The 27,657-nt window shown below is 26.6% G+C and overlaps 2 protein-coding genes across 2 annotated transcripts in view; both read right to left on the bottom strand.

Annotated features, from left to right (window-relative positions):
* LOC114118955 (uncharacterized) overlaps positions 1–27,657 on the bottom strand; it is a 278,413-nt gene that overhangs the window by 208,868 nt on the left and 41,888 nt on the right. The gene's annotated exons all lie outside the window — the stretch shown is intronic.
* On the bottom strand, positions 6,153–8,076 carry LOC126549546 (uncharacterized). The gene is made up of 2 exons (XM_050199003.1): positions 7,905–8,076; positions 6,153–7,846 (listed from the first exon to the last, which is right to left on the bottom strand). Exon 2 carries the CDS (start codon positions 7,464–7,466, stop codon positions 6,267–6,269), a length of 1,200 nt encoding a protein of 399 aa, XP_050054960.1. The 5' UTR covers positions 7,467–7,846; positions 7,905–8,076; the 3' UTR covers positions 6,153–6,266.

Genomic DNA, 27,657 nt, shown 5'->3' with positions numbered 1-27,657 from the left:
ATGGTAAATTCATGAACTACAATGTTATTTTATAAATATTTAAAATTAAAAACTATATATTAATGTAATATAACTAAATACCCGTAGTTATAATGATCTATAAAAAAAATTTAAAAGTATACATTTATTTTTTGGTTTTAATATAAACTCTACTAAATAAAACAAGATTTTACATAATTTCAATTTAATATAGGCAAATATATATATATATAGGTATAAAAAAAAAAAACCAATGTACTTAGAAATTGTAGACGTTTCATATAAAATTGATAACTCGTAATATCGTATTAACTCAGAGTTATTCGAATCAAATCTTTTAACCTGATAGTAGCAGTACACTATACATAGCATATAATATACTTATATTGATTGAGATCAAAAGTAGTGAATAGAATTGAGTGAAACAAAATCTGCATCAAAGAGTATGTACTTTAATTTATTTTTATGCCGATGCATTTATTATTATTATGTTTTTTATATTCATTTTCAGATAGTATAATGGAGTATGATATTTTAGTATCACTCAAAAAAGATATAGAAATCAAAAGCATAGTAAATTTTAACGAAGAGTAAAATATGCTCTTAAAAAAAATGTCAGTACGTGTGGTCGTAAATTAAAAAACGTTCCAGAGACGGGCAAAAAGCTATAAAAACTGATCGTATATTGAAATCCGGCCAAATCGGTTTATTACGGTTACGGAATAGACAATAAGAAAAATCGACAATCAGTTAAACAAAAATATAAAAACTATCAGACAAAAATAACCATCTTTTAATTTATCCAAATATCAATTCGAATAATTGATAAACAAATAATAACAAGAAAACTCTATATTTTTAAAAACTCATAATTATAATTATCCAAAACTCTATAATCTTCTAAATATATATTATGTATTGATAAAGTTCTGTAAGGTAGATTTGAAATTAAATTGTATTTAATGTTGGTAATACAAATAGCAATATATATAAATATATATATATATTTGCTTATACTTCAATCAAAGAATAAGAAAAAATTATTATAAATTTATTCATATATAGAAATAATATACGATATCACTTACACTGAATATAATATAATTTATGACAAATCGCATTTCATAAATAAAATATATATTATAATCTATTGTTTGTAGTAATAAGTTAATTTTTTTATTAGGTAAATCATCATAAATATCAGTCATCAGATTAATTTGTAATATCCTAATAACTAAATAATAGAAAATCGACCATCAACTATCGAATCTCAAAATATAACTTAATAAAAAATTATAATACAATTTTTATATTAAACAAAAAATATTATACAATGTATAAAAAATGTATTAATTACAAAATGTTTAATCATCAACTATGATACTTGGAGTCAATAAATTTGAAACTAGAGTCAAAACTCTTGTTTGTATAAATTACTTTTTTTAAGTGGAAAATGTCAGTGAATTAGCAAACAAAGTTTTAAATTAACTCCAGAGTACGCTTTTTAAATCTCTAAAACAATAACAGTCGGAAACTAAGAACTAGTCATATTTTTCAAATTTATTAGCCTCAGCTACAGGAAATGAATGGTCGTTTCAGCTATACCAATGCTGGAGAAAATCTTAATGGTTAACCAAAAACTTTTTTCTGGCATTAACAAAAAATATAATAGTTTGAAGAATCCTTTCGTTGAATCACCACTAGATTTTAAAACATGAAATTGATAGCATTTTCAGAGACCTTTATGCAGAATACATCACAATTTTAAAAGTACGGTTGAGTTATGTTTATTCTTTATGGGCTTACTCAATATGTGTAATTGAACATATATCGGATAAATAAAAATTAATCAAAACTTTAAATGAACTTGGTAAACAAATTACATGACTTAAACAAATAATTTATTTCTACCTTCAAAATTAAATATATGTATATAAATTATAATTTAATAAATAATAATGCTCCTAGGCTCCCTCTAAAATTGTTTTGGTCAAAACTGTATTCTTAAAGTTCAAAGTTTAAATTTAAATTTTATATATTTAATTAATTTAAAGTAAAATATTATTAAAATTAAATGAAAACAGAGATGTATCCTCACTAAAAATGAGATAGTTTCATAAACACTAATTCACTCTCCAAAAAAATTAAATATAATGTAAATACCTGACGATTAAAATTAAATAATAATAATACTCGTACATATTATACTATTAACAAATTTATACAAATATGTTTAAGTAACAAAAAATGTAATGTTTTATTTTTTTTTACCGGTGAAAAAAACTTTTCTTTAACACATAATAAATACTAGGTAGTCTAATGAAATTTGAACATATATTCAGTACAAAAATTTGTTTATCTGTTACGCGGAATGTTATATGTATACTAAAAAATAATAGACTTAATATATTACATATTATATACAAATTATACTAAAAAGCATACGTTTCATACTCTTGGTTTCTGATTTAACTTACACTTCATTAATTAGTTTGGGAATGAAACTGACACGTATCAAAAGATTCAAAACTCTCAACATAGAATATTATATTAACATTATTTATGGGTAGTTAAAAATGAATATCGTATTGGATAGTAATAATATTCATCGACAACAACGGGATTATAAATAAAGTTGGATTAGGTTAAGTTAGGTCCTTTAGATTTCAACTATAATTTATTTCAAATCTTTTTTTTTAATTTTTTAGTTTATAGTTTATACATAAATTAAATAGCTATCAAGTATCATTAAATTATAATAAAATGAAGTATAATAGCAAGCTAAGGGTGCCCAAATTATTCTTCCGGGCGAGCGACTGTACTAAACCCATGGGCATACTCTCAATAAAAGTTGTATTACCCGGGCATCACAAACTACATTTTTTTTCTTCAAGATGTATACCATGCTTTACTACTTGGAAAAAAATATTTAAACAATCGGAGGTCAACGATTCGTGGATTAGCGGAATCGTGAAGACTTTAATAGCTATTTACAAACATTATTTACACCAATTATGGTGTAAAATTTAAAATAACTATCGATAAATCAAACGAAAATATTAGGTTATTTTTGGAATTAATTGTTATATTTACCTAATATATGTACCTATATAATTGACAAGGGAAACAAATTATGATATTCATAAAAAAGACAAATACTTCAATAAGCTATTATGACAGACAACGTGTATTCTGTTTTATAGTCGTTTTTAAAATTAATAATATTCCTTCTTACGAACGCTATACTGTCATTTTGAACCATCAATAAATTATAACTTCCATTATGTCATCATGATGGAAATATCATGGAATGTTACGAGATTTATGAGAAATGTTCCTAAAACATTAAAATGGTAGACATGCTAATAAGTTAAACGTTATTATATAATACTAAAATGAATATAAATAGAATTGTTACGTTAGACGACGGACAATGGAGTGTAGACAAATAGCGACAGTGAAGCTTTATACAAGACAGTAATATTGTCGTAACAAGTATTACACATTGAATGTTACAGGACCATGGAAAGGGTATATCATAAGCATAATAAACGAAAACGAACTTTCGTGAGATATAATTTGAGAAGAACAAGCGGTTGTACGCCTAAGACGACCACAACGTGGATAAAAGTTAATGGCGAATAAAAAATAAATGATAAGCACGGGTTACATAGGGTTACGCAAAATACAATTTACACTTGGCCGTTTTCAAGATTTATGGGAACCGTTAAAAAAAATAAAGATTGAAAATATTTAAACAGCCACCAGTATAATGCGTTTTATCGATTTTAAATAATAAATATTACGAAAAATCAAAATCAAGTTATTTTTTCAGCCCTCTGCATATAATTTAACTTAAACAAGATTGCATGTACTGAATATTAAAAAAAAAAAAAAAAAACAAAATAAATAAAACAAAACAAAAAAATTAACAATATTATACAAGAGACCTTTTTCCCGTGTGATTTTTTTTCTTTTATTATTATTAGTATTATTAAACTACGTCGTCTACTTTGCTAACTTTTTTTAATGGCGACAAGTTTCTAAATGACCCAATTTGATTTTTTTAGATCTCGAGCAAAGCGTAAAAGCTATTAGTTTTATATAGAGACGCGTTTTTTATTTCTCTTTTGTATTAAACACGCGTCTTATACAGTTATTCGCGATAAACTTTATTCACAAACGATCCTTGTGAATATATCATATACACACGCACGCGTATTGAAAATTAATCGAAACGTCCATCCGAAACATTATATTTGATAAACCATTTGCGCGTACATTTGAAAAAAAAAATCACCTGCAAATCGATTATCGTTATAGCCCTCAGACATGGAAATATGTGAAAAACCATTTGCACATGAGAAAAAAATTTGAACACAAAAGATAACATATTATAATACAATTATTATTGCTTGGAATAATAAATATTATTTTTTTAAATATGATGAAGTCAGTCAGAGGATACCAATAAATGAAGTTAAATCAGCTGTATTGCGAACCCAATTATACAGAGATATTTATTTAACACGTTTTAATGTTTAAATTATGCCACAATTCGAATAGGTATTTAAATAATATATTATTTTATCGATGACAATACCATAGATATGATAATATTATTATTTATGTAATATTAATACAGTACCACCATTTAGCCATATAATTTCCTAGGATTTTCTTAATCTATTCATTACATTACAAACATGCTGTATCAAGGTACAATGAATTCTAATTTCAAAATAATGTCTATAGAAGCCTACATAACTGACTGAAGTATATTCATACAAGAAACCCGTATGCTATGAATAGTAACTACGTAACTTGGTGTATCAGTCACCTATATTATTTTATTTACAAGTTTCTTGTAGGAAAAGCGAATGGTTTTTCGCCTCCATACGACACTTATTTGTATTTATAATATTTTATACGTGCATATTATATTTTTTATGTAAAACCTTGGTAAAATATTTACAACATACAAATATTAATTTCTATGTTTCTTTGTTTCTATTAATATTTTACATAAAATTCGTAAAATAATAATATTATCAATAATGACATCCCAGGACTTTATATCCCAGTGTTATTAATCCCGATATAATCAAGGATAGTATAATATCTAACGTTATACAACTAAACTTTACAAAATATTAAGTGTTATAGATTACCACAATTTATAATATTAAGCTAACACAACGGTCTATGGTAAAATACTTTCAAATTTATTTGCAAAGTAACTAAATATAACTAGAAGCGTCCGTATGCCATTTTTTTGGTTTCAAATCAACGACGCCACAGGAATGCTTCTCAGTACATCCGTTGAAGTGTCCACGTGTTTACATAGAACTAATTTTATACTAATGTCTACCCATTTCCGTCAACATATGTTTTTTGAAAATTCGTTTCCGATAATAATGTTTGCGAACTATATTATAATAACGCAAAACTGTAATAAATAACAATATTATCATACAACAATAGACAAACGTTCTAATCGTTGAGTGATTGCATATCACAATTATTAACAGACATTTATTTTATTAATAATTAACAAACAGTACAGAACTATAGATACTAACTATTAAAGTAATTAGTAAGTACTATCTATTACAAAAAATTGTATTTCATAAAAACATATCATAAAGTAAAATTATTGTTTTTTTTCAAAACCACATATTGATCATAAGATAATAAATCAAAACTAAATTATTAATAATAAGTAATTACTATCAAAATATTCGATTAAAGTAAAAATGTATGATCCAATAATATTGATTTTAAAAATCACATATAGTTTACTATTTATAACTGTATATAATGACACGCAGTCTTCGTGATTGTTCACATATTCTAAAGCACTATTATTTATAATATTATAATTTGTAGAATTACATAATACATAGATACAATACTACCATTGTCTAATAACTAATAATTAAAATCATAGGTTTTGAAACTTTTTTCCAGAAATTGGAATTGAGCCTTTTTAATTTTTAGTTAAAAGGGTCAATATTATTTTAACAAAAAATAATAACATTTGGATTTGAAGGGCTAAAAGTATAGACCTTATACTCCATCCTTTTCTCATACATAGACCGTTCAATTTATTAAATACGAAATCACAATTTTGTTTACTTAAAGATAAAAATGCATAACTAATAATTTACTGCTTTGGTTAAAATTATTTGGATTTTAATTTATTTCGAATACAAAACCATTATTTCAGTAATAACACCCAATTTATTGAATTTGTTCAATACATTTACGACGATTAAGGCGTCCATTTACCGGAAACTGAGAAACTTGTTTTTGAGTCTGGTCGAGTTGGGGATCCAACAGCCACCGCTATCGTACTTGCCTAACCCAAGCCGTTCAAGTTCTGCATACTCGGGAGACCGTACGACAGCGGACGGCTCATCGTCGTCCGTCCACGTGATCCCTTTAAAATTGTCTGTATCATACGACCAACCATGTTTTGCCGCAATAACAACGTGTTTAGCCTGTTCAGCGATGTTTCGAGCCTGAGCCTTTTCATTCAGAATCACAGTTTTTCGGCGTCGTCGGTCACACTCAAGTTTAAAACGTTTGGACATTTGCTTAAGCAGTTCTACCGGATGCAGTTGACTATCACCGGATTCACAAGGTGGTAACAGATGAACATTTCCAGACACGTTATCTTCTACGTCAGCTGTCGGTGGAGTTTGCAATGTTGGAGGAACAACTTTTGTAGACTTAGAACATTGAGTAGGAAAATTGTCTTCATATATTGATGTCGAAGGTATAGGTGGTGGTGGTGGTGGTGGTGGTGGTGGTGGTGGTGGTGATAGTAATGGTAATGGAGGAACAACTATCAATGACTTAAGATTTCGGAGCGAGTAATCCTCTTCACCAGCACGGCGGCGTTGAGGAGTCAAATCAGTATGAATAGAAGATGAAGAAGTGAGTGGTGGAGAAAGCGGAGGAGGAGGAGAGGGAAGGGAAGAATAAGGGGATCGTGGATTAGATATATGAGTCATGAGCGTGTGATTAGAGTGTGTGTTATTATTTTCACCCACAGGGCGATGAGAAGTAAGAGAAAGGCCCGTAGGTGTAATAACTCGATGTGAATAATCTTCATCGGCAAGCGGAAAAGGATATTGATGATCGTGATCTAAGGCATCCACATCCACTTCCACGGTCTTCCGAGACCGTCGCCGCTTTTTTCTGGTGGATTTCTTTTTTCTCAAAGTCACTGCAGTCGTAACTGTAGGCTTAAGATCAACGGAGTCGGCCAAACCTACGTGTTTTGTTAACTCTGTTCGATAACCTGTGTTAGCCATTTTTCGAACGCCAAACCATCTCGGATATATCGCGGTCTGAGAGTTGATCGTGACGGGGGGCGGCGTAGCAAAGAGCCTCAGATATGCAGGATACCTAGTCTGATAATCGGCTGACCGATAGTATGGAGCCCCGAAACTCCCATTTGAGATGCCATCGAAGTACATTAAAACGAAAAACTAAAATTCGAAAAACGTTCAATTTAAAATAATAAAAATAAAAATAAAATTGTGCGGTATTTTAATTTGTTTGGTCGTCATCCGTTTGCCGGCACGCTTACGATTTCCGATTTCGGTTTATGTCTCCATGGAAATGTCATAAAAAAATAATAAAACAAAAAAAGTATACGGAAAATCATATAACAGATACAGTAACTATATGTCCAGAGGTATATTACAGTTAACACTAGTCCGCAGCTGCTACCATTGTCATCGTCATCCGTCCATCGCCACGTCATATCGTCACGACCGTGGGCGTTGTGTTTTATATTCTTAACGATTTGTTTACTAGAATAAATTAACTATCGATTTCAAGTAGACACGACAAACTGACAAACAAAGAAACAAATAAATAAATTTATAAAAGAAACTGCCGATGAAACGGACTATAATGATGCAACGAGTAGACCTGCAGCTTTCAGTTTTACATGACGACGCTCTGACACGTTTTATTTTACTATTTTACACGTATTTCATTAGTGTCAAAAACTCATAAATATTTTCGAATTTTAATAATACCGTCATTATTATTATGAATTCTATTAAAAATATTTACTTGGATGTACCACACAAAAATATTATAAACTGTTAAATCATAAATACAGTAAAATAAATATAATAATATGCTTGGTTACATAAAAATTCAACTATAAATAGTCTATAATTGTGATAATCAAAAAGTAATTTAATTGTAAAAAAAATATTATTTATCAATTTTAATCATTTTATTAATAAATCATAATACATTATACGGTACAATGTACAATTTGTACCTAACAAGGTACTTTTGTAACAATATATAAGTATAATGTTTGTGGAATCTTGATTCTCAGTTGATTTATTTTCAGGAATTTAAAATTATAACAAACATTCTTTGTCTATTGTATTTCAATTCTATTGCGTTTATGTAGATTTAATATATAAACGACTTTGGTTAGACATCTTTTTAAAATCTTTTGATAAAAAATCAGAGATAAAAAGGTCTAAAGGTTGTTTTTCTTGAGACTTTCATAAATGTCCTTATTTGGACAACATTTTTTGTTTGTTTTAAATATAGTAACTATACATATTAAAATATAGAATAATTTAAAACGTATCGCTTAGTATAGTTAAGTGTACGATAAAAATAATTAATTTGTATTTGTATGACGGTTTCTGAGTATCCAATATTTTTAACTGAAGAAAATTATTAACATTAAATCTTAAAAAATACTTAGTGTAATAAGAACAGAATGCATACACACTGATTAAATGCGTGTTTCAAATAAAAAATGTTATGAATACTATCCCAAACATGCACATTTAAACTTTACATTCGATTCTACAGTACATATCATAAGACACATTTGCATATTGTGTTCCTTGAAAATAAACAAATGCGAAACAACCCGAAACCACATTATTATTCGGTTAAACATAAGATTGTATTGTGAAATAAAAGAAACATTCAGAGTTGAATATTAGTTAAATTGCACAATTTAAATTACGAGCCTTAAACATTACATTTAACTAAATACGCTAGTATTGTACAAATCCAAAATTAACCACTATGCATTACACAACGACCATTGGTTATTTTTTATTAATAAATTGTGTGATAATAATTCCGATAAAATTATATACATGATTTTTAGAAAATAATTAAATAGATAGGAAAATGATGCCAAAGCCGAATAAATCCTATAGTAATTGGATTTCTTAAGTTTCTCATTACAAACTAATACTAAATTATATGTATAATAATATATTATATTGTATGTCACGATTAAAGAAATAACAAAAAAGTAATAATAATGTAACAAATAATTTGATATTTTAACTTGTTATTTTTTTATATTTATATCATTAAAAGTGTATAATTTGATTTTGCAAATATTAATCCATTCTAAATTCAATTGATTATTTAGCATAATATTATACTTATTAATTATCTTTTGACTTAAACATCTTATATATTTGAAAAGTACATAATAGTTTCAGCAGCCAAAGGTAGAAATACTCGTAAATTTGTAAGGGTGTTTAAATAATATTTTTGAAGAATATTATCATTATACAATCGTGATAAAATTCAAAAACCGTAACATAGAAAATGTCAACAGGAACACAACAAGAATACTTGCGAGGTCGACGTTATAGAGCCACGACCTTTCAATATCGTGCTACATCACTGAAACGGATTCTTAATAAACTTTAATAACCGGTAAAAAATGCGACTTATATAATACACTATGTTTTAACCATTAATAATAGAAAGAAAAATTAAATTATCTAAGTAACGGACCTTAAGTTTACAGTTTACAATGTTAAAAGTATTATAGTACAACTACACATGATAATGAGTAAAAAAAATTCATCATTTCACAGAACAAATTGGACAAATATTGTATAGTTGCAAGAACCTTAAAAATGATATTTCAGTAGTATAATAAAAATTGTTGTAATTAATTAGACAATAGTTAACTACCACACACTTATTTTAAGTTTATGAATAATAACGTTTTAATAAATTGTAATTGTAACAATTATACGACGATAGTCATAATCGTAAACATAAGAATCGTTTTTTTATTGTATGTTTATTGCGAATACGAGTAATCAGCCATGTACGATAAAAAAAAACATTTAAAAAGTTGAAAACATTAATTTATATAAATATGATTATAGTTAAAATATTTTGATTAACTGAAGAAATACATGTAAACAAATTACATTTTTGGAAAAGGTCGAAAACATACCAGTGATATTGATACCAATTATATATTGAACATAAATTGTAGGTTAATAACATGGACATATAAATTTCGATTACATCATACAATTTTATGGTACACATGTGTATAACATATAATTTTCTACGGGCTGAATAAATAGATTCAGATGTTATGATAGGTGAGATCCACAAGGGGGGAGAAGAGGAGATATTATCATCAACCACGCCCAAATTTTAGTTAATGTTTTATTTTAGGGCCTATTTTATTATTATTATATTTTACTCATAATAATATTAAAAAATCAGCTCCATTAACTATTTTTCAAGTGCCGTATTATCAGTTGTATCAAACTAAATCACCAATATATTTGGTAATTTAAATTTACATAAATTAAATTTAAGTTTAGTCCAAGGAAATATAAGTACTGCACATGCACATATGGTCGGAGAAGTGGTAAAAATAAAATGAAATAGAACGGTTTAAAATATTAAAGTTTTTTTTCAACCAAAAATGTACAAAGTTAAAACAATATCTGAGGTCGTTGTTTATCATTGCGAAAATTAAGGTTGATGTTTAACTTGAGTTATAGTAACTGTACTCTAATAACATAACTTTCTGTACATATTTGGCAGTCAATTTGCCATAGAAAACTACCACCATTGAAAGTCGCGAAAAATACACTCCATTTGGAATATTGCAAATTTGATTTTATAGACATTGAGAAATATGTATACAACACAGTGCCTATGCTACAAATATCCAGTTAACGACTTGTGCACGACCGGATATTGTCCGCTAGACATCATAACACCTCTCGCGTACATAATCCGCTCTTTCGCTCCATTTCTTCTCTCTTCTCGCGTACTACTTCAATTCACTACGATATCGACTTAATCTATTGTTTGTATATACATTTATGTTCTCTCAGTTCATCTACACGTCTAACTTTTCCCGACCGTCGTAACTACCAAAACAAACTTTTATCCGGTCCGTTTTATCCGCAATAAAGTGTCTGACCCCAGTTCTCCTCTGCACCATAGACTTACTTCTAGCCAATTACATCGGTCAACAATAAGGTTATGTTGCTGAAAATAAAAGTTACAGAACTCGCATAGGCACGTCGTAACATTAGTATCGAATCTGGTTTCTAGAAGATTAGCTCGTATATATAAATTTACCGCTATAGAGTAAAAAAAAAACATTGTATTTATTTTCAAGGCACATTCACATAGTTTCAAAAATGTATTATACGAGAAAAATAAATAATTGATCATTAATTTAGAAGTAATTAAATATAAAATTTACATCTCAATAGTCAACTTAATGACTTTTAAAAAAATGAATTAATCAAAGATTGCTATTTGCAGTTTTTAAAAAACTCATGCACTACAAAGAACTCTAAAAAATAAGTGACACTTTCACTTAAATAAAATATACTAAATCTATTTACATTATTTGTATTATTGTTATAAAATACTTTTTCATAATTGGACTATTTATTAAAACCCAAGTAATAGAAATATATTCTTACTGTATGACTATAAGACTATTGAAGTACAAAATATAATTTACATTTACATTTATTTACAAAAAAAAAAAAATAAAAATAAAAATAAAAAATGTGCTTTGCTAAAAATTGTTATATTTATAAAATAACAAATATTTTAGGTCAGTGTTTGAAAATGCATAGCCAAAAGAATAATAAATCTAAGTAAATGTTTAATTATCTATACACTACATTTATGGTATGAAATAGGAAAAAAATGTTCAGCTGTTGTCGTCTGACATTTAAGATAAAGGTTATGTATACTATAAAACTTATATAGGTACAACATAAACCTACAAGAAAGTCAGAGTATCATATTGTTCCTCACTAAATATAAATAAATACGTGACCCATAATTTCCTTTATTTAATGACTCAAGAATAGTTCCATACATGTTTTCTATACATCTATAACTTTTAAAGAATAACATTTTAAAAGTCCTATGATAAAATTTATTTTCAGGCCAGAAAGACCGTGGTCCAACTAAACCACGCTATTTATTTTAACAAACAATTTAGAAAATATAATTTATTTAAGTAACACGATGTTATTAAATAAAATTTTAAAATAAATATCAAACTATGAGTATACCACCAATACATATATGTATTTTTAATTTGAATAACATCACATAAGTAATAAGTATATTATACAACAAACCGATTAATATAAAAAAAAGGGTGGTCAAGTGGGCAACGCTCTGCGGTAAAGTAGGCATCGAGTGGACCTGGGATATAGAGTAGGTCACTATGATGGGTGTGTTAAATTTGAATGCAATGATAGATATCATTGTATACGAAAAACGATTCTGAACGGAGATGATTTTGTCAGCTTAGGATATATTTTCCAGTAGGTGGTAAAAAGGTTGTTTATGATTTAATGACCTGAATACCCCAAATTTAAATCATGTACAGAAAATGACAATTTAAACAACTAATGTATGTATCAAGTTTCTACGACAAGTAATTTTTAACTTAAACAAAAATCTAAAATTATCTGATAGTAAATCGTTATTTTTCAACTGAATTTTGGATTTCATAAAAGTTTAAACATAAAATAAAATATTTTAATTGGCAACGCTCGAGTTCTTTTATAATTATTGTAAGGTAAAAATGATTTTCAAATATTCATGATTTTCACGAATTTTTGTCAACATTTAAATTTCATAAGAACATTTATATATATATATATAAAAAAAACAAATATTTCAAATGCCTATATAAATAGATATAAAATAAACGAATTATTTTTAAAATTAAATTATATAATGAAAATGTCAATCTATATCACTGGTCAAATTTTTAAGTATCTATTACGACTTAAACTTTTTGTATAATAACAATAATTAATATTTAAAACCGTTTAAAAATAAACTGTTATAACTTAGTGTTGAATTTTTAACGTTAGATATAAATACAAACATAAAAAATTTTATGAATTTTCAACCACAAAATTACTTGCAAATTATGGCGATTTTGACATATTTCGTAAAAAATTGAACTTGAAACGCTAATATTACGATTTTTGATTTTTTTAACTACAATAAGAACAATTTATAAGAAATCAAAATTTTTTTATCGACGTTTTAAAAAACAAAAATACTAAGAAAAATCTTCAATTATTTATGAATAGCCCAAAAAAAAAAAAAAACAGAATATTTTTAATTACGTCTAAAAATAACGCTAATATAAACATTTGATGAAAATTTCAAGTATTTACAATGATTAGTTTTTGAGTTACAACCATTATAAAAATTCGATTTTTTTGAAATTTGGTTTTTTGTGAAAAAATCCGTCACTGTTTTTTTGAAAACTACTGGACATTTTTTACTTTTGCCTTCTATAATGCACCAAAGATGTTTTCAATTTTCTATCGGAAACCACTCCTGATGTTTTAAATTGAAGCATAGATACAAAAATAAAAACAAAAAAATTCCTCTCTCCGTTCAAAATCTAAAAGTATTTGAAACAATAATTTATATACTAAAATTGTGTACTTTATACACAAAGATCAAATATACATTGCAAAATTTGGTAATGAATTCAAAAACCATAGGTAGTATAACTAATAAAAAAAAAAAAAACCCCAAGTACCAATTCGTAGTTTGATTAATCTCGCAATAACCCCTATAAAACTGTTTTATGTTTTCGATATTTATACAAAAAAAAAAATAAATAAATAAATAAATCATGGAAATTTAACGATGCGGGTTTTTTTACATATGTTAAGCCATGGTATTTATCGATTTACCAACTAACCCCTATAAGATACAAAAATAAATTATACATGTTTAACAGTCCCATAACAAGGGTGAGTAATTATTAGTAGGTACATACATTGGAATATGAAAATAATGATTGTTGATGAAAAAAATAAATCGATTTATCTAATATTTAAACAAAAAACAGTGTAAAACCTTTTTAAAACGAAAATTATAAATAAAAGATCAAATTCTAACCAATATACGTTCGTATTAATCAAAGGAAAAAATCAGCAAGCAATTGCCACTGCAGTAATATAACTGTTTAGTATATAATATTATTATTATGTGTATAATAATATACATTATATTATGTATATAATATTACATATTATTATTACATTTTTATTCTGCGTGGATTGTTGGGTACACGAAAATTGTTCGTCTCGAAACAAGATGCAACGAAACGAAATGAAATGGGAGGAAAGACACCGCAAACGGTTATTCACTGGCATTTGAGTATTTACCACATATACTGCCGCAGCTGAAATTCGCCTATTCGCTTTGGTGGTGTAATGGTCGTCGTCCTCGCGTTTTAATTGAAATCCGTTGAAAATTTAACAATCTCCATTTTCTAAAATGTTCACACACACATCGCTAACACACCCTCCGTTTGCCAATCCGAACCGTCACATCCAAGAGCAAGCTTCCAAGGTTTTTCGAATTCGGTTTTCACTTGAGTCCTCTGCGCATTATTTTCTCGAGTACCTCGGCGGCCGAGGCATTATTCGCACTTGTTTATGACACGGTTATCGTATACGAAAGAGATTCTTAGCATCGGTATGGATAAAGGTACAGCCGAAGGGGGTTATGAAGCGTCTGTAATTAATTACCTCTAGAGGAGCACAGAAAGCAGAAATGGGGAGCCCCGCGTGTATATTTTACTCACCAAGCAGCAAGTATATAATATCACGTCATAGAAAACGCTAAAGCGGTGACCGGTGACGGAGTGTTACATATTATTAGGTAATATTATAATCATATTTATAATTATTATAATAATATTACTATTAATTTGATTATTACGGCGACTGTATTTTTAATATATAACAGGCCATTACACCATTATTTTTAAAGTAGGTAGGAAGAAATAAAATAAAATATAGAAACAAAATAGAGGGGAAGAAAATGAGTTCAGTGCCAGAGGTCAGTGCTGAAGTGATTTTCGAGCAAAAAGTCTCGACACCAGAATAACATGTATTTCATTTTCAAATACAGTGTACAGTGTGCCCCAAGTTAAAATTAAATTTTAAGTTTAAATGCGAACAATTTAAAGAAATACTGTTGTTCTATTATAAACAATATATTTTGCGAGAAACGGAAGTACAAGTTAACGTAAAAATGACATAGAATCTAAAATAAAAAAAAAATACAACAATTTTAAGGTATAACTATTCTAATATAGTAGTGACGATGTTATATTATTATGCCAAAAATGTAATAATTTATATAAATTTCATATAACATAAAATAGGTATATTTTTTTTATTTTTATATAATAAATACAATTTCGTCATTCTAGAAAATAACATAATATGTAAAAATGCAAGTAAACAACTACAATCATAATCATATATTATGATGATTTTCTGTTATATAAATTATATTTATTTAATTTTGTTTTGGATTACAAATATTATATTTTGAAAATTGTATCATGTGTTAACTTGTATAACTTAAATTCTTTTGTAAGATGCTTTTTTATATTATTTAAAGGTATACCTTTTACTATTTTCATATTATATCTTATTTTATTTAAAATTCGTTTTGTAAATAATTTTAATTAAAATATAAGTGTTAAATATTAACACCATATAGTATAGAATATAGATCATCTAAATCTTGACTTAAATTTTCATTAAATAATCCCAAATGTATACTTAATTTATATACATACAATTGAAACAATTATTGCAATATATATATAGCTACAACTTCTACATAATATATAAAATGAAATTTGCATTGAAAATTGTAAATTATTCAATAAAGGTGTCTGATATCATACATGATTTAATAGTTTATTCAGAATCAGTTTTAAATGTGAGTATCACGTTATGATTTTCTCAGCATCACGAAAACCGTACACAAATGCATTGAAATCATAAAATATGAATTATATAATAGATAAAATAAACAAAAATCAATTTATTTATTAAAACACTAATTATCTCTCTTAAAAAAAAATTTTAACTATAACAAATCGTAAAAAAACAATAGATTTTAAATTGTTTTTACTTTAGTATAATAGGTATTTAATAAAACAATAATGCTTTAAAATTTTCAAAAATATATGTATGTTATCTATAATACTATTCTATGTTTTCTCGATTTATTTAAGGTACCTATTTATCTACCTTAACTCTCAACGTACAATTTATAAATATAATTTAAAAAAAATTTCAAGGATCTACAACTTTATTATTGAATCCTACATATTATATGCTCATGTGATTGACCTAGTTTTATTATTATTATTATTATTATTTGTAGAGCATATATAGTCAGAAAATTATTGATTTTCCGTGAAAACAAAATTGAAATATATATTTTTTCAACTATCTTTTAAAAACAATTAAATTATAGTAAAATATATTATCTATTATAGAATCAGAAAAGTCGTGAATTAAGCATATAAAATTTAATAATATCTAAATCAAAAATTAAGTTTATAAATGCATATAAATTAGTTAAAATTAATTCAACATTAGATTTATTAATATCAATCACGTTAAGTCTATTTATATAAATGGATTTCTGTCTGTCTGTTTTTTATGGGTTCTAAACGGCTGGACCAATTTCGACGAAATTTGTTACAGATATTTATTAAACCTATGGACAGAATATAGGCTAAGTTAAAAAGTGAAAAGCGTAGGGTGCTCAAACAGACATTTTGAGATTTACGATGGGAATTTCAAATTTTTGTTTATAGATGGTTGCTATAGCATGGTTGTTTCTATAGCAGCAAACAAAGGATAGACAGATAGATAGAAATCCATTTTAAAATAAAAACGTTTAGTGCCATGGAAATAAATAATTATTATTATTATTGAAACTAATAGCAACCATCTATAAACAAAAATTTCTAAAAAATCTCAAAATGTTTGTTTGAACACATCCCGGGGATGGACTTATCACTTTTTAATTTAGCCCATAAGTCTAATATATCTCTGTACCAAGTTTTGTCACTATCAGTCCAGCCGTTTAATAATGCATAAAGGACAAACCGACAGACAAACTAACAGAAATCCATTTCACTGGTAACGAATTAAACACACGGTTTGAGACACATAAGAGGTAGGATTTTTAACGGACAACGAAGTGCATGGGTTCAACTACAAAATTATAAAATTAGAATAAATTCACACAAATTGTTGGATTAAAAATACGAACATATATTACTCTTGGATACACCTTTTGAACTTAAAATAGACATTCTCTTTTATGATGAACTTCAATTGAATTGATTCGTAAAAAAAAATATGTTTTAATTTAAAGTTTAAAATAACCACAGTTAATAACAAATCTTTAGTAAAACTCATTAATTGAAGAATAAATCACACGTTACTTTTATAAATTAATTGGGTTTTCAGGTAGTAAATGTAATCACTAATCATAGTTACATTTAGTTATAACTTAGTATAAAATGGTAAATATTCAGCAATTTGTAATTGTTAAAATTAAAACCTTTGATTGGTTCAATAAATAAATGAATTAATTTTGAAATAATTACAAAACATTTCATATATTCCCAAATATAATATAAAATACAATATATATAAAAAATATGGTGAAAATATACAAATTTTCTTATCTCAGTAAAAATCTAAAATGCCTAGATTATTTTTAATAGAAAAAAAAATTAGATCAAATTATATTATAGAGTAGGTACATAATTTATAGTTTTATAGCACAGCTTAGTTATTTTCGTTATAAATATAATAATGATAATATATTTTACGTATAATCTAAAAAAAACTTTATTCTTGCATTAATTAAAGTTCCATTTAACAGTTATATGAAATATGTTCTGTACTTTTTGGTATTCCTATATTATTAGTGAATAGTTTATGTATAACTTTTGAACAGAGTACCGAACTACAGTTAGGACATACGTTGATGCATCGTCATTTCTGGAATGCAAAATCGTCGACAGAAATTTCAAGACAGTGATTGGTGCAACCTTCATTAACCATTTATATTTGTATGTACCGGTTAGTTATTATTCCCCGAAGGACGTAAGTCAAACTCAGTGAAATGAGTTAATCATCAAAAATCCATATATGCGACTTAAACTCGTATAATTGTAGAGAACCATTTTGTTATTAAATTTATTAGATTTTAAATATGTAAACATAAATGGTTTGCAGAGCTGGGTCATAAAACTTCAATAATTCGATTACAGGTATTTGGAAAAACAATCTATACAAATATTTTAAATTCCTATTCAACATTCGTTGAAAATAATCTTAAAAACACGATGATCTGATTATACTGCTTATGTAAATTAAATGTAAAAGTATAAAATAATTGACCAATTGTAGTTAAATATTACATATAACTTAAACTTAATTACATATAAAGACAATTTGTATTAACAATTAAATGAAATAATAATTACTTATTTCCAATTAACTGTAAAAACAAATCATCAATAATAATTACATTTTTTTTTTATTATTATTTATGTCAGCTATATATATATATATTTATAATAAATAATCAAAGATATGTTTTCTTGTCTGTATTTTTTTATTTTATATTATGGAAATTATATAAATTCAGTACTTTTTTATAATATATACCTTGTTATTTTAGATGTCTACATTTTGACATATTATCAACGAATCTGATAAAACATAAACGTCAAATACGATCTACCTATACACATTTTAAATTTTCAGTCAGATGCAAAATATTTATTTGAATAGGAACAGTGTCCAATCGGGTTACACGTCAGTCGAAACGGTGTAAATAATAAATTCAGTCCAGGAAAATGATGTAAGAGATACAAAATACATTTAAAAAAAACTTAATTTAAAAATAAACCCTGAAAAATAATGCATGTTGACCCGAAACTACAATAAACACAATGCATACAATAGGTGTCCAATACTCAATGTATAGGACACATGAGGTACAATACTGCTCTAGCGTGATATGAATTTATTGTGAATAAATAAAAATTGCTTGTCAAAAGTATTTACATGCCTATATTACAGTAGGTGCAACATTAAAATAAAACATGCTAAAAAATGAGATAAACTTATGATATTAATAAAATAAAAACCAATTTTATACTAATTAGATTATTAGATAATAAATAATATTTAATAAATAATAATATTATAATACCTCCTTAGAAAATACATCTGCTATAATATAACAATTTTATAATATTATAAAAACAAAACTATTATATACAATGTAAAAATAAAAACAATATTGAATACAAATTTTGATTAATTACATAATGGATAAATATAATTATATTAATAAGAATGGCAGTCTAGGAATTACTTATTGAAATATGTCGATTGTGGTAAACATAGTAAATCGGTTTTTCCATAGTTTTTGACCATTTTAGATCGAACAATAAAGAACACACGTACATACCAATAAACATTGGGAATTGGCAGCTCGGCAATATCCAACAGATTCTTGGAAGAAATGAGAGGGCCATTTCATCCGATCAGACGTCGAAAAAAGAATGCCAAGGTAAAGGAAGTGGCGAAAACGTGGATGGTGACTTAATATACGCCAATATCTCCTATCCCTTCGGCTATATGTCTGTATTATACGGTTTTTCGGACTTTGTGTGTATGTGTGTATGTATGCGTGCAGTTAAAGGCATGTAATTTTTCTAACCGTTTCATCGTTCGCTAACCACCCCCAACCTCCTACTACACCAGCTCTACCACAACGCCACAACGTCATCATTTTCCCCTCTTGTTTCTCTACCCACTACCCATCTAAGCCTATCATCGCTGAAGTGGTGAACAGCAGTAGAAATGAAAGTACAATATACACACTGACCATTTCAGATACGGGCAAGAGGAAGTTAAAGTTTCTTCTGGAAACGACAAGGGGTGGTAGGGTGGCACAGGAAGAAATGTTTTGCCGATCGAGTGTCTTTATCGTGTATATATTATGCCATCCACGTTCGGGACAGAGGCTCCTTTTTAAAATGGCCACGACTCTTTCGCAGCGGTGACACATTTGTCCTGCCAAGTGGAACAGTTCGATTTTTTTCCTTCATATACTCGCTATATACTTTACTCACGACGAATTTTATAGAACGATCACGATTCAGCTAATAGCTTCTTGACCAGAGTCTCAACGAAATAATTGTAATTTACTATTAAACCTAACGTGTGTTTATATATATATATTGTACACGCCCGATGGAACAAGTATCGTAATGGATTAGTTACATTTTTAACCAAGCTTGCCTGAGAACCCCACCTTATTTCAGAAAAAAAAAATCAACACGACTTAAGGACATTGAAAAAGCTTACAGTCATATATTTATGTCCTGACGGTGTAACTAGAGTGGAATATACTTTTTTTTTAAAGAGGAATGCTTGAGTACATGAGTGGATTTCGTTTTCATTACTAGTAATGCGTTCTATCAATATTGTTGATAGAAATTGTCGAATACTATTCTACGAGACACACGACACCGTAATTTGTTTGTCCCTATATAAGACGTCGACATCGAGTTACTTACTATTCACCAGTAATTTCTATTATATATTTGAAACATTCAATTTAGATAATACAACTGATATGAATAGTTTTATACTTTTATTAAATTGTATTAGTAATATTAAACATATTTATCATTAATACATTTAAAAGAATCATCAACAAAATTATTTTATAAAATGTTTAATAATAATAGCAAAATATATATATATCTAAAAACAAAATTTAAAAATCAATTAAATTATTGAAAGAAATCACGTGTAAACTTTGAAGTTAACAGTTTAGATATAATAAAGGTATTAAGTATTAATTAAATTAAAACTAAATATAGATTAGAATTAGTTAAAATAAATTGATAAAAATTTGTTTTTTGTAACACTCATTTAAAAAAAAAAACATTTATTTTTAATTCATTTTATTATACTACATAAATATTTAAAGAGTATTAATGTTCTTCATTTAAGAATAAATATTCACAAAAATTAGTAAATATTTATGTCAAAATAAAGCAGAAGATGAAATAATCAGTGACGAATAATGTCTAAAATATTACCCATTCTCAAAAATCTATAAAGTTATTTTATTTATTTCTCAGATGACCTAAAATTTGCACCTATGATAGTCAAATGAAAAAAGATGCAGTTGAACTGTTTACAAATAATTTAAACATGAAATAATTTTTTTAAAGAAATTCTTATGATTAAAATGTTTATACAAAACATTAATTAATATCTCTCATAATATAATAATTGTATTCTGAAAATATAATTCAATGGCTTTCAATTTAAACGATGATTTATAATCTGAATTAATTACAACACCCTGTCATAAAAAACTTAGATTTCCATTTTATAATACATTATTTAAATAATTTCATACTTTTCGAAAATATTATTTAAAAAATCATATCATATAGTAAACAATAAGGAATGTATAATGATTAACGAGAACTAGGAAAAAACACCAGTTTAAAGTATGAATTATAACTTACCAGTTGATGACTAAATGGAGGAAAAAATAATGCACATAAGTATGGAATTCCAGATCAAACAATAAGCCATAATGTCAATGAATCATTTAGGACAGGCCTTGAAGGGTATGGGAGTAATTAAATAGTGGCAAAATAAGCTGACGATAGATGATCTATCTATGACAACTTATAATACTTATTAGATATTATAATAAGTAACCACCTATTTAAGTTTTTATAATTTTATTTTTAACGAAAAATATAATTTTAAAGCACTTCATCTAATTTATTTATATGATTGGTTTTTATTTTAGAGTTTACGAATACAGTATACGAAATATAAATTATTTATGTATAGAACTATTAATTTAACTTTTATCTAATAATTTATAATATATTCTTGTTATTTACGTTCTAAAACAGTTGCATATGACTATTCCATGCTAAACTTATTTTTATTGTGAAACGAGTGATTTGTACAGTATTTGTTTTAATATAACATTTAAAATATTATACCATACATTAATTTTCTTAAGCATAAACAGTATTAATTTTTAATTTTTATGTATAAATGTATAATACATAATTATATGGTAAATATGGTCATATAAATGTATTTTTTATTTACCTTTACACAATTCAACATATCATGTTGGATATATTAAGGGTAATAAAAATTTTAAGTGGCCAATAATATTCTTAAATTACATTATATCGTGATATCTTAATTATCCATATATTAGATATATATTGTATTACCTCAAGCCACAATAATCTTATAAAATCCGTGCTTTTAATTTTAATTTTTATTAGATACAGAAATATACATTTATATATGTTAACTTTGCAAATATAATAATGTACCTATATCAACGATAAACTTATATTTGCAAAAAAAAAAATAATAATCAAAGCACGTATACACATAACTAACTAACGTATATCAAATTGATTAATCGACCTTAAATCGATGTAACTCACAAATTTTCAAACGAATGTCAAGATTTGTTATTCTGTAAGCATACATTAATAGTGTGTATCTACTAGTATACTAACCGTTACAATTTCGGTAAATTCAGAATTCAAATATTTTAATCGAAACTGTGCCGTGTTTTTTTTTCTTAAAGGATAGTATAACACAGTCAGATATCAACATTCTGTGAATAATCATCACAATCTTGGTTTACACTTTTAAAAATACAAGATGCATTCTAAGGAAAGAACATTTGCAGTGATAAAATATGATAATAGGTAGGTATATATGCGTAGAACATCTTTAATCGTAATGACACAAAGCAAATTATCTCAGGTTAACTATTCCCATTCCTCCCACAATCCATAAAAAGCAGCACCGACATCACACCGTAACTGAAAATGATTTTATCAGCCCACATAATTTTCTCAAAAAAAAAAAAAAGTATTCATACACATACGCTTATCAACTAACGACAAATATTCTTTCTTTCAAAGTTAAAAACTCATAACTAACTGTTTATAAATGTAATTCAATCCATTCTATCACACATGATTTCTAAAAAAAATATTAATTTTTTTTGTTTATTTGTTTGGTTTTAGCATGTTTTCTCTGGGCTAGCCATACACATTCAGTACAGTTCAGTCTACATCTCTTAATAGATTAACGATTTATTACCAACCGTAAAAACTCGGTTAGGATTTATATGAACGACGAATATTTCTAGGAAAACGACTAACTGGGCAGCTGAAGAAAAACGAAGTTTTATCGCGTGTACGACCCGTACGCACCTATAGGAACTATGCTATTGCACCCACCCGTCCATTATGCTTAAGATAACGGTGGTTTTATTGTTGGCATTTAAGCCGTTTAAAATTGAAACTGATAACGCGCAGGCCAGAATAGTGTTATACAGCTAGTAAGAACTCTGGAATACGAAAAAAGAAAGAACCGTGTATTTAATTAACTTTTATAGGCGAAAATCGGACGAGGCACTCAAGTAAGAGAGCTCTTTAAAATAAAATCTCCGAATCCCGGTATTGTGTTTGCATGGAATTTCGCTCACCCTTAAGCTTTTTGAAGTTTATAAAGCGTCACAATGGAAATAATTGCCCAGTAGTAGATTAAAAACATAAAAGATTGACCTGTACAACATGGTACAAAAAATTAAAAATTATTTTTAACTAACACTTAAATAAGTTATGTGTTAATTATTGATTGAAAAAAAATACGATGGATTAAAATTAAGGTTAGGACTTGAATACAATAAATATATAAAAAAATTCTATTTATATCAAGACAATTGTTACATAAAATTAACCAACATTTTATTCGTTGTAATAATCTATCTGCTATTGTTGCTTAATGCTTATATGCATTAGGTACTAAAACCAAATTTAAATATATTATTACATTAATTTTTACACATTTAAGTTTTTTTTTTGACCGTACACAATACACATATATAAATTAAATATATCTTTGGAAGTTTTTTCTTCAATATATTATTCAATATTGTCTTATTAGTCACAATATGCTTATTGCTTACATTAGGTAATACAATAAAAACATGACAATAAAAATTATAAAATATAATATGTACTAATGGATTAAAAAAAAATTATGCATTTAAATGCATGCAAAAACCTACATTAATAATAGTTATATTAGTTTCATACTTCGATACTCGTACTAAATATATTTTTGTAAATGTGATTGTAAAATAAGTGTAACCATAAAATAACATGTAAGTAGGCAATAGGCATATACAATGTATTATAAATCCTAAAGCAAGTACGCATACTATGCATTATATATTCTAAGTTTATCTAAAATAAATGAACATTCAACACATCTTGTTTAACTGTTCAGATGTATTTACATTAAAATAAGTTTTAGAAAGGCTATTTTAAATAATTATTGATACAATATGTTAAATAGTAAAACGGGACAAACTATGAAGATTAGTCTTGAAAGCGCAACAATGATTCAAATTAACACTTCAAACTTAACCTCCAAATTATGATTACCTTAAAGTTATAAAACGGCTAGTATTGAAAATCCCAAGAATATATTAAATATCAATACGTGCATATTTTGTACTCAAATCTACTACCTAATAGCTTATTTAATTCAAAATACACATTTACAAAATAACTTAAGTCAAAATTCTGAGATATAGTTCACTTTAACGCATATAGTTCAAGTTATAAATATTTAAATCTGACGAGCTTTGTTAGAACATCTAATTACTTTTTAAACAGTACTCGAGTGGTAGGTAGTAAATAAAACTTTTGAAGAATGAAAAATTAAACTTTTATCATAAAAATATGAGAGCTTACCTATAAAATATTCGTGTTGAGAACAATCTTACCTTCTTAGAATGGCTGATAGATTGAACAATAGTACATGCAGATTCGATTGAGAAAAGCCATTTATTTATGTTTTTAATTCAGAAAACTCAATATTACTGTTCAACCTTTAGAACGTCACAAGTAACAAGTACAACTATCATTCCACATAAGACACGTTTATCATTTCAAACGAAGCCTGGTTGTGATAATTTGCCATCTTACTTAACTATAAATCCCATGATAAGCATATACATTCAGTAACATAAGACGGCTTTAACTTTTAAAGGCATAGAAGGGAAAACGGCGGCTTACAAAAGTGCTATAGACAACGAATAATTGCTGGGCAAAGAAAGTCCGTGAACACTATTTGTCATGGAGAATTACAAGTATTATACTCACGTGAAGCCGTTAATTAGAGAGGATAAACGTACGTCAAACTCGGGCTAGCGGCATATTGCAATAGTATACCCGTCACGTTTATTTCCGTGATTAAAGCAACAAGTGTTGTATATTTTTGTTTTAAAGAAAAAAAAACTAGAAGATTTCTAGAGGATAGATAGTAGCGATTTGGCACATGTGTGTGTAGGTAGTGCCTGTTATTAATCAATTTAAACATTCTCTAAATTTTAGCAACGAAAAAATAAAAATAACATCAAAAACACGATAGTAAAATAGCAAGATATAAAAATTAAATATTACTAATTAAGTACAGTAATATAAAATTTTTTACGTGGATTTAGACAGCAAAGCATAAATCAATGATGTATCGTAATTTAGAAATATTACTATGAAATGTGTAACTGATGTTATTTATAATGCAATATTCGAGGACATAAATAATGTCGAAATATTTTCTAGCTTTTTCGATAACAACTTATTTAATTACTATATATAATATATACATAAATGTATATATTATAATACTAATCACAATATGTCAAATTATTTTAAGGTAAGTTTCTTAATAAAAAAAATACCTTTTTTAAATGATTTTTAAAATTTAAGTAAGTAATTACTAATTACCCAACAATATAATGCACGAGTTTGTAACACGTTTTAAAAACTCGAAACTACAAAATTTACCAGTAATACAAGTTGAAATTAACCATAGAATATTTAAATTAAAAATCAAAATTAGGAGACCACGTACCTATGCAAGTTATTGACGAATAACTATCACACAGATGTATTTATACAAGGAAGAAATCGTTTTATTACTTAATTGAAGTTATAAAGTCAACACAGCTGATTACTTATCAACGTAATACAAAACAATCGCTACATATTGTTCAATCAGAAAGAACTCTTGACGATTGAATGAATGTGACGATAACACCAACGACGTCCGGTACGGACTGTTTGTTCAGGCTCTATAACCCAAACCCTACAACATATTCTAACAAACGATCGTAGCCCTTTAGAAGTTAGTACAATAATACAAAAAACGAATCAGGGTTGAAAGGTCTGAATCAATAGTGTATATAATATTGTGAAGGATATCCGTTACAATGTTTTACTCATACCACATATTTTTAGAAATCATATCAATAAATCGTTCAATATAATATTAAATTAAGTGCACTGTGGGTTAAAGAAATATCAAACTTACCATAATGACTATTATAAAAATAGATTCAATATGTAATAAACTGATTTAAAAGAACAATAATGTACACATGACAATAAATTCATCACCAAATATAGTCTAATTCTTTTAACAGTAAACAGTAAATACTATTTGATTTGAAAAGTATTCACTTTTTTGTAAAATGAAAGATACACATAATTTCAGAATTTTGAATTGTTATATGTCTTTCACCTATATAAGATAAACTATAGTTAAATTGTTACTACTGTTATAACATTTACCAAGGTTAACCTACCTATCGTGCATTTTATAAAAAATCACATTTTAAAATTTGTAGTTTTTGAAATAATAAGAGCTCACGACTAAAAATAATCACCGTAGTTATAAAGTATAGTAGTGATAATGCTGTATTATAAATTATTTTAATATTTTGATTTTTGATTTAAACATTGAAAAAATACATCCACTAGTAATTAAAACCGAATTATTTCTATGTAACTTCAATAATTAATGACGTTAATACAAGTAGGTATACATTATCCATTAGTCACAAATTCCATTAATACTATAACACACATTGTACAATATACTTGTGATTAAAAAATGAAACAGTGGTAGGTACTTACCTTAACTTTAACGTGCACAATATGCGAGTAACTAGAATTACTACTATTACAATTTAGCTTCCTACAATTATTTACATAAACTAAAAAAACTATATAATATTATACCACACAATCAAAACTATAAACATATTATGAAAACTTATAGTAATTTATTTTATATGATATATAAAATATGCGGAAGTGTACTTTTTTGCACTTATATACTTAATACATTATAATATATCAATATTATTGATATTAAGACTTAGCAGTATTAAAATTTTTATTTAGTAGAAAACAAAAGAATATAAAAGGTCAGTTCTGTATTTAGAATCACAAAATATTAATACATTTGTGTATTAAAAACTACATTACAAAACAAATAAGGACAAAAAAAAAAATATTTAGAGAATAACTTTTTTAGC

The sequence above is a fragment of the Aphis gossypii genome, chromosome 2, assembly GCF_020184175.1.
Source record: "Aphis gossypii isolate Hap1 chromosome 2, ASM2018417v2, whole genome shotgun sequence".
Taxonomy (NCBI): Eukaryota; Metazoa; Arthropoda; class Insecta; order Hemiptera; family Aphididae; genus Aphis; species Aphis gossypii.
The sequence above is the reverse complement of the archived record's forward strand: the minus strand, read 5'-3'. Positions and strand labels throughout refer to the sequence as shown.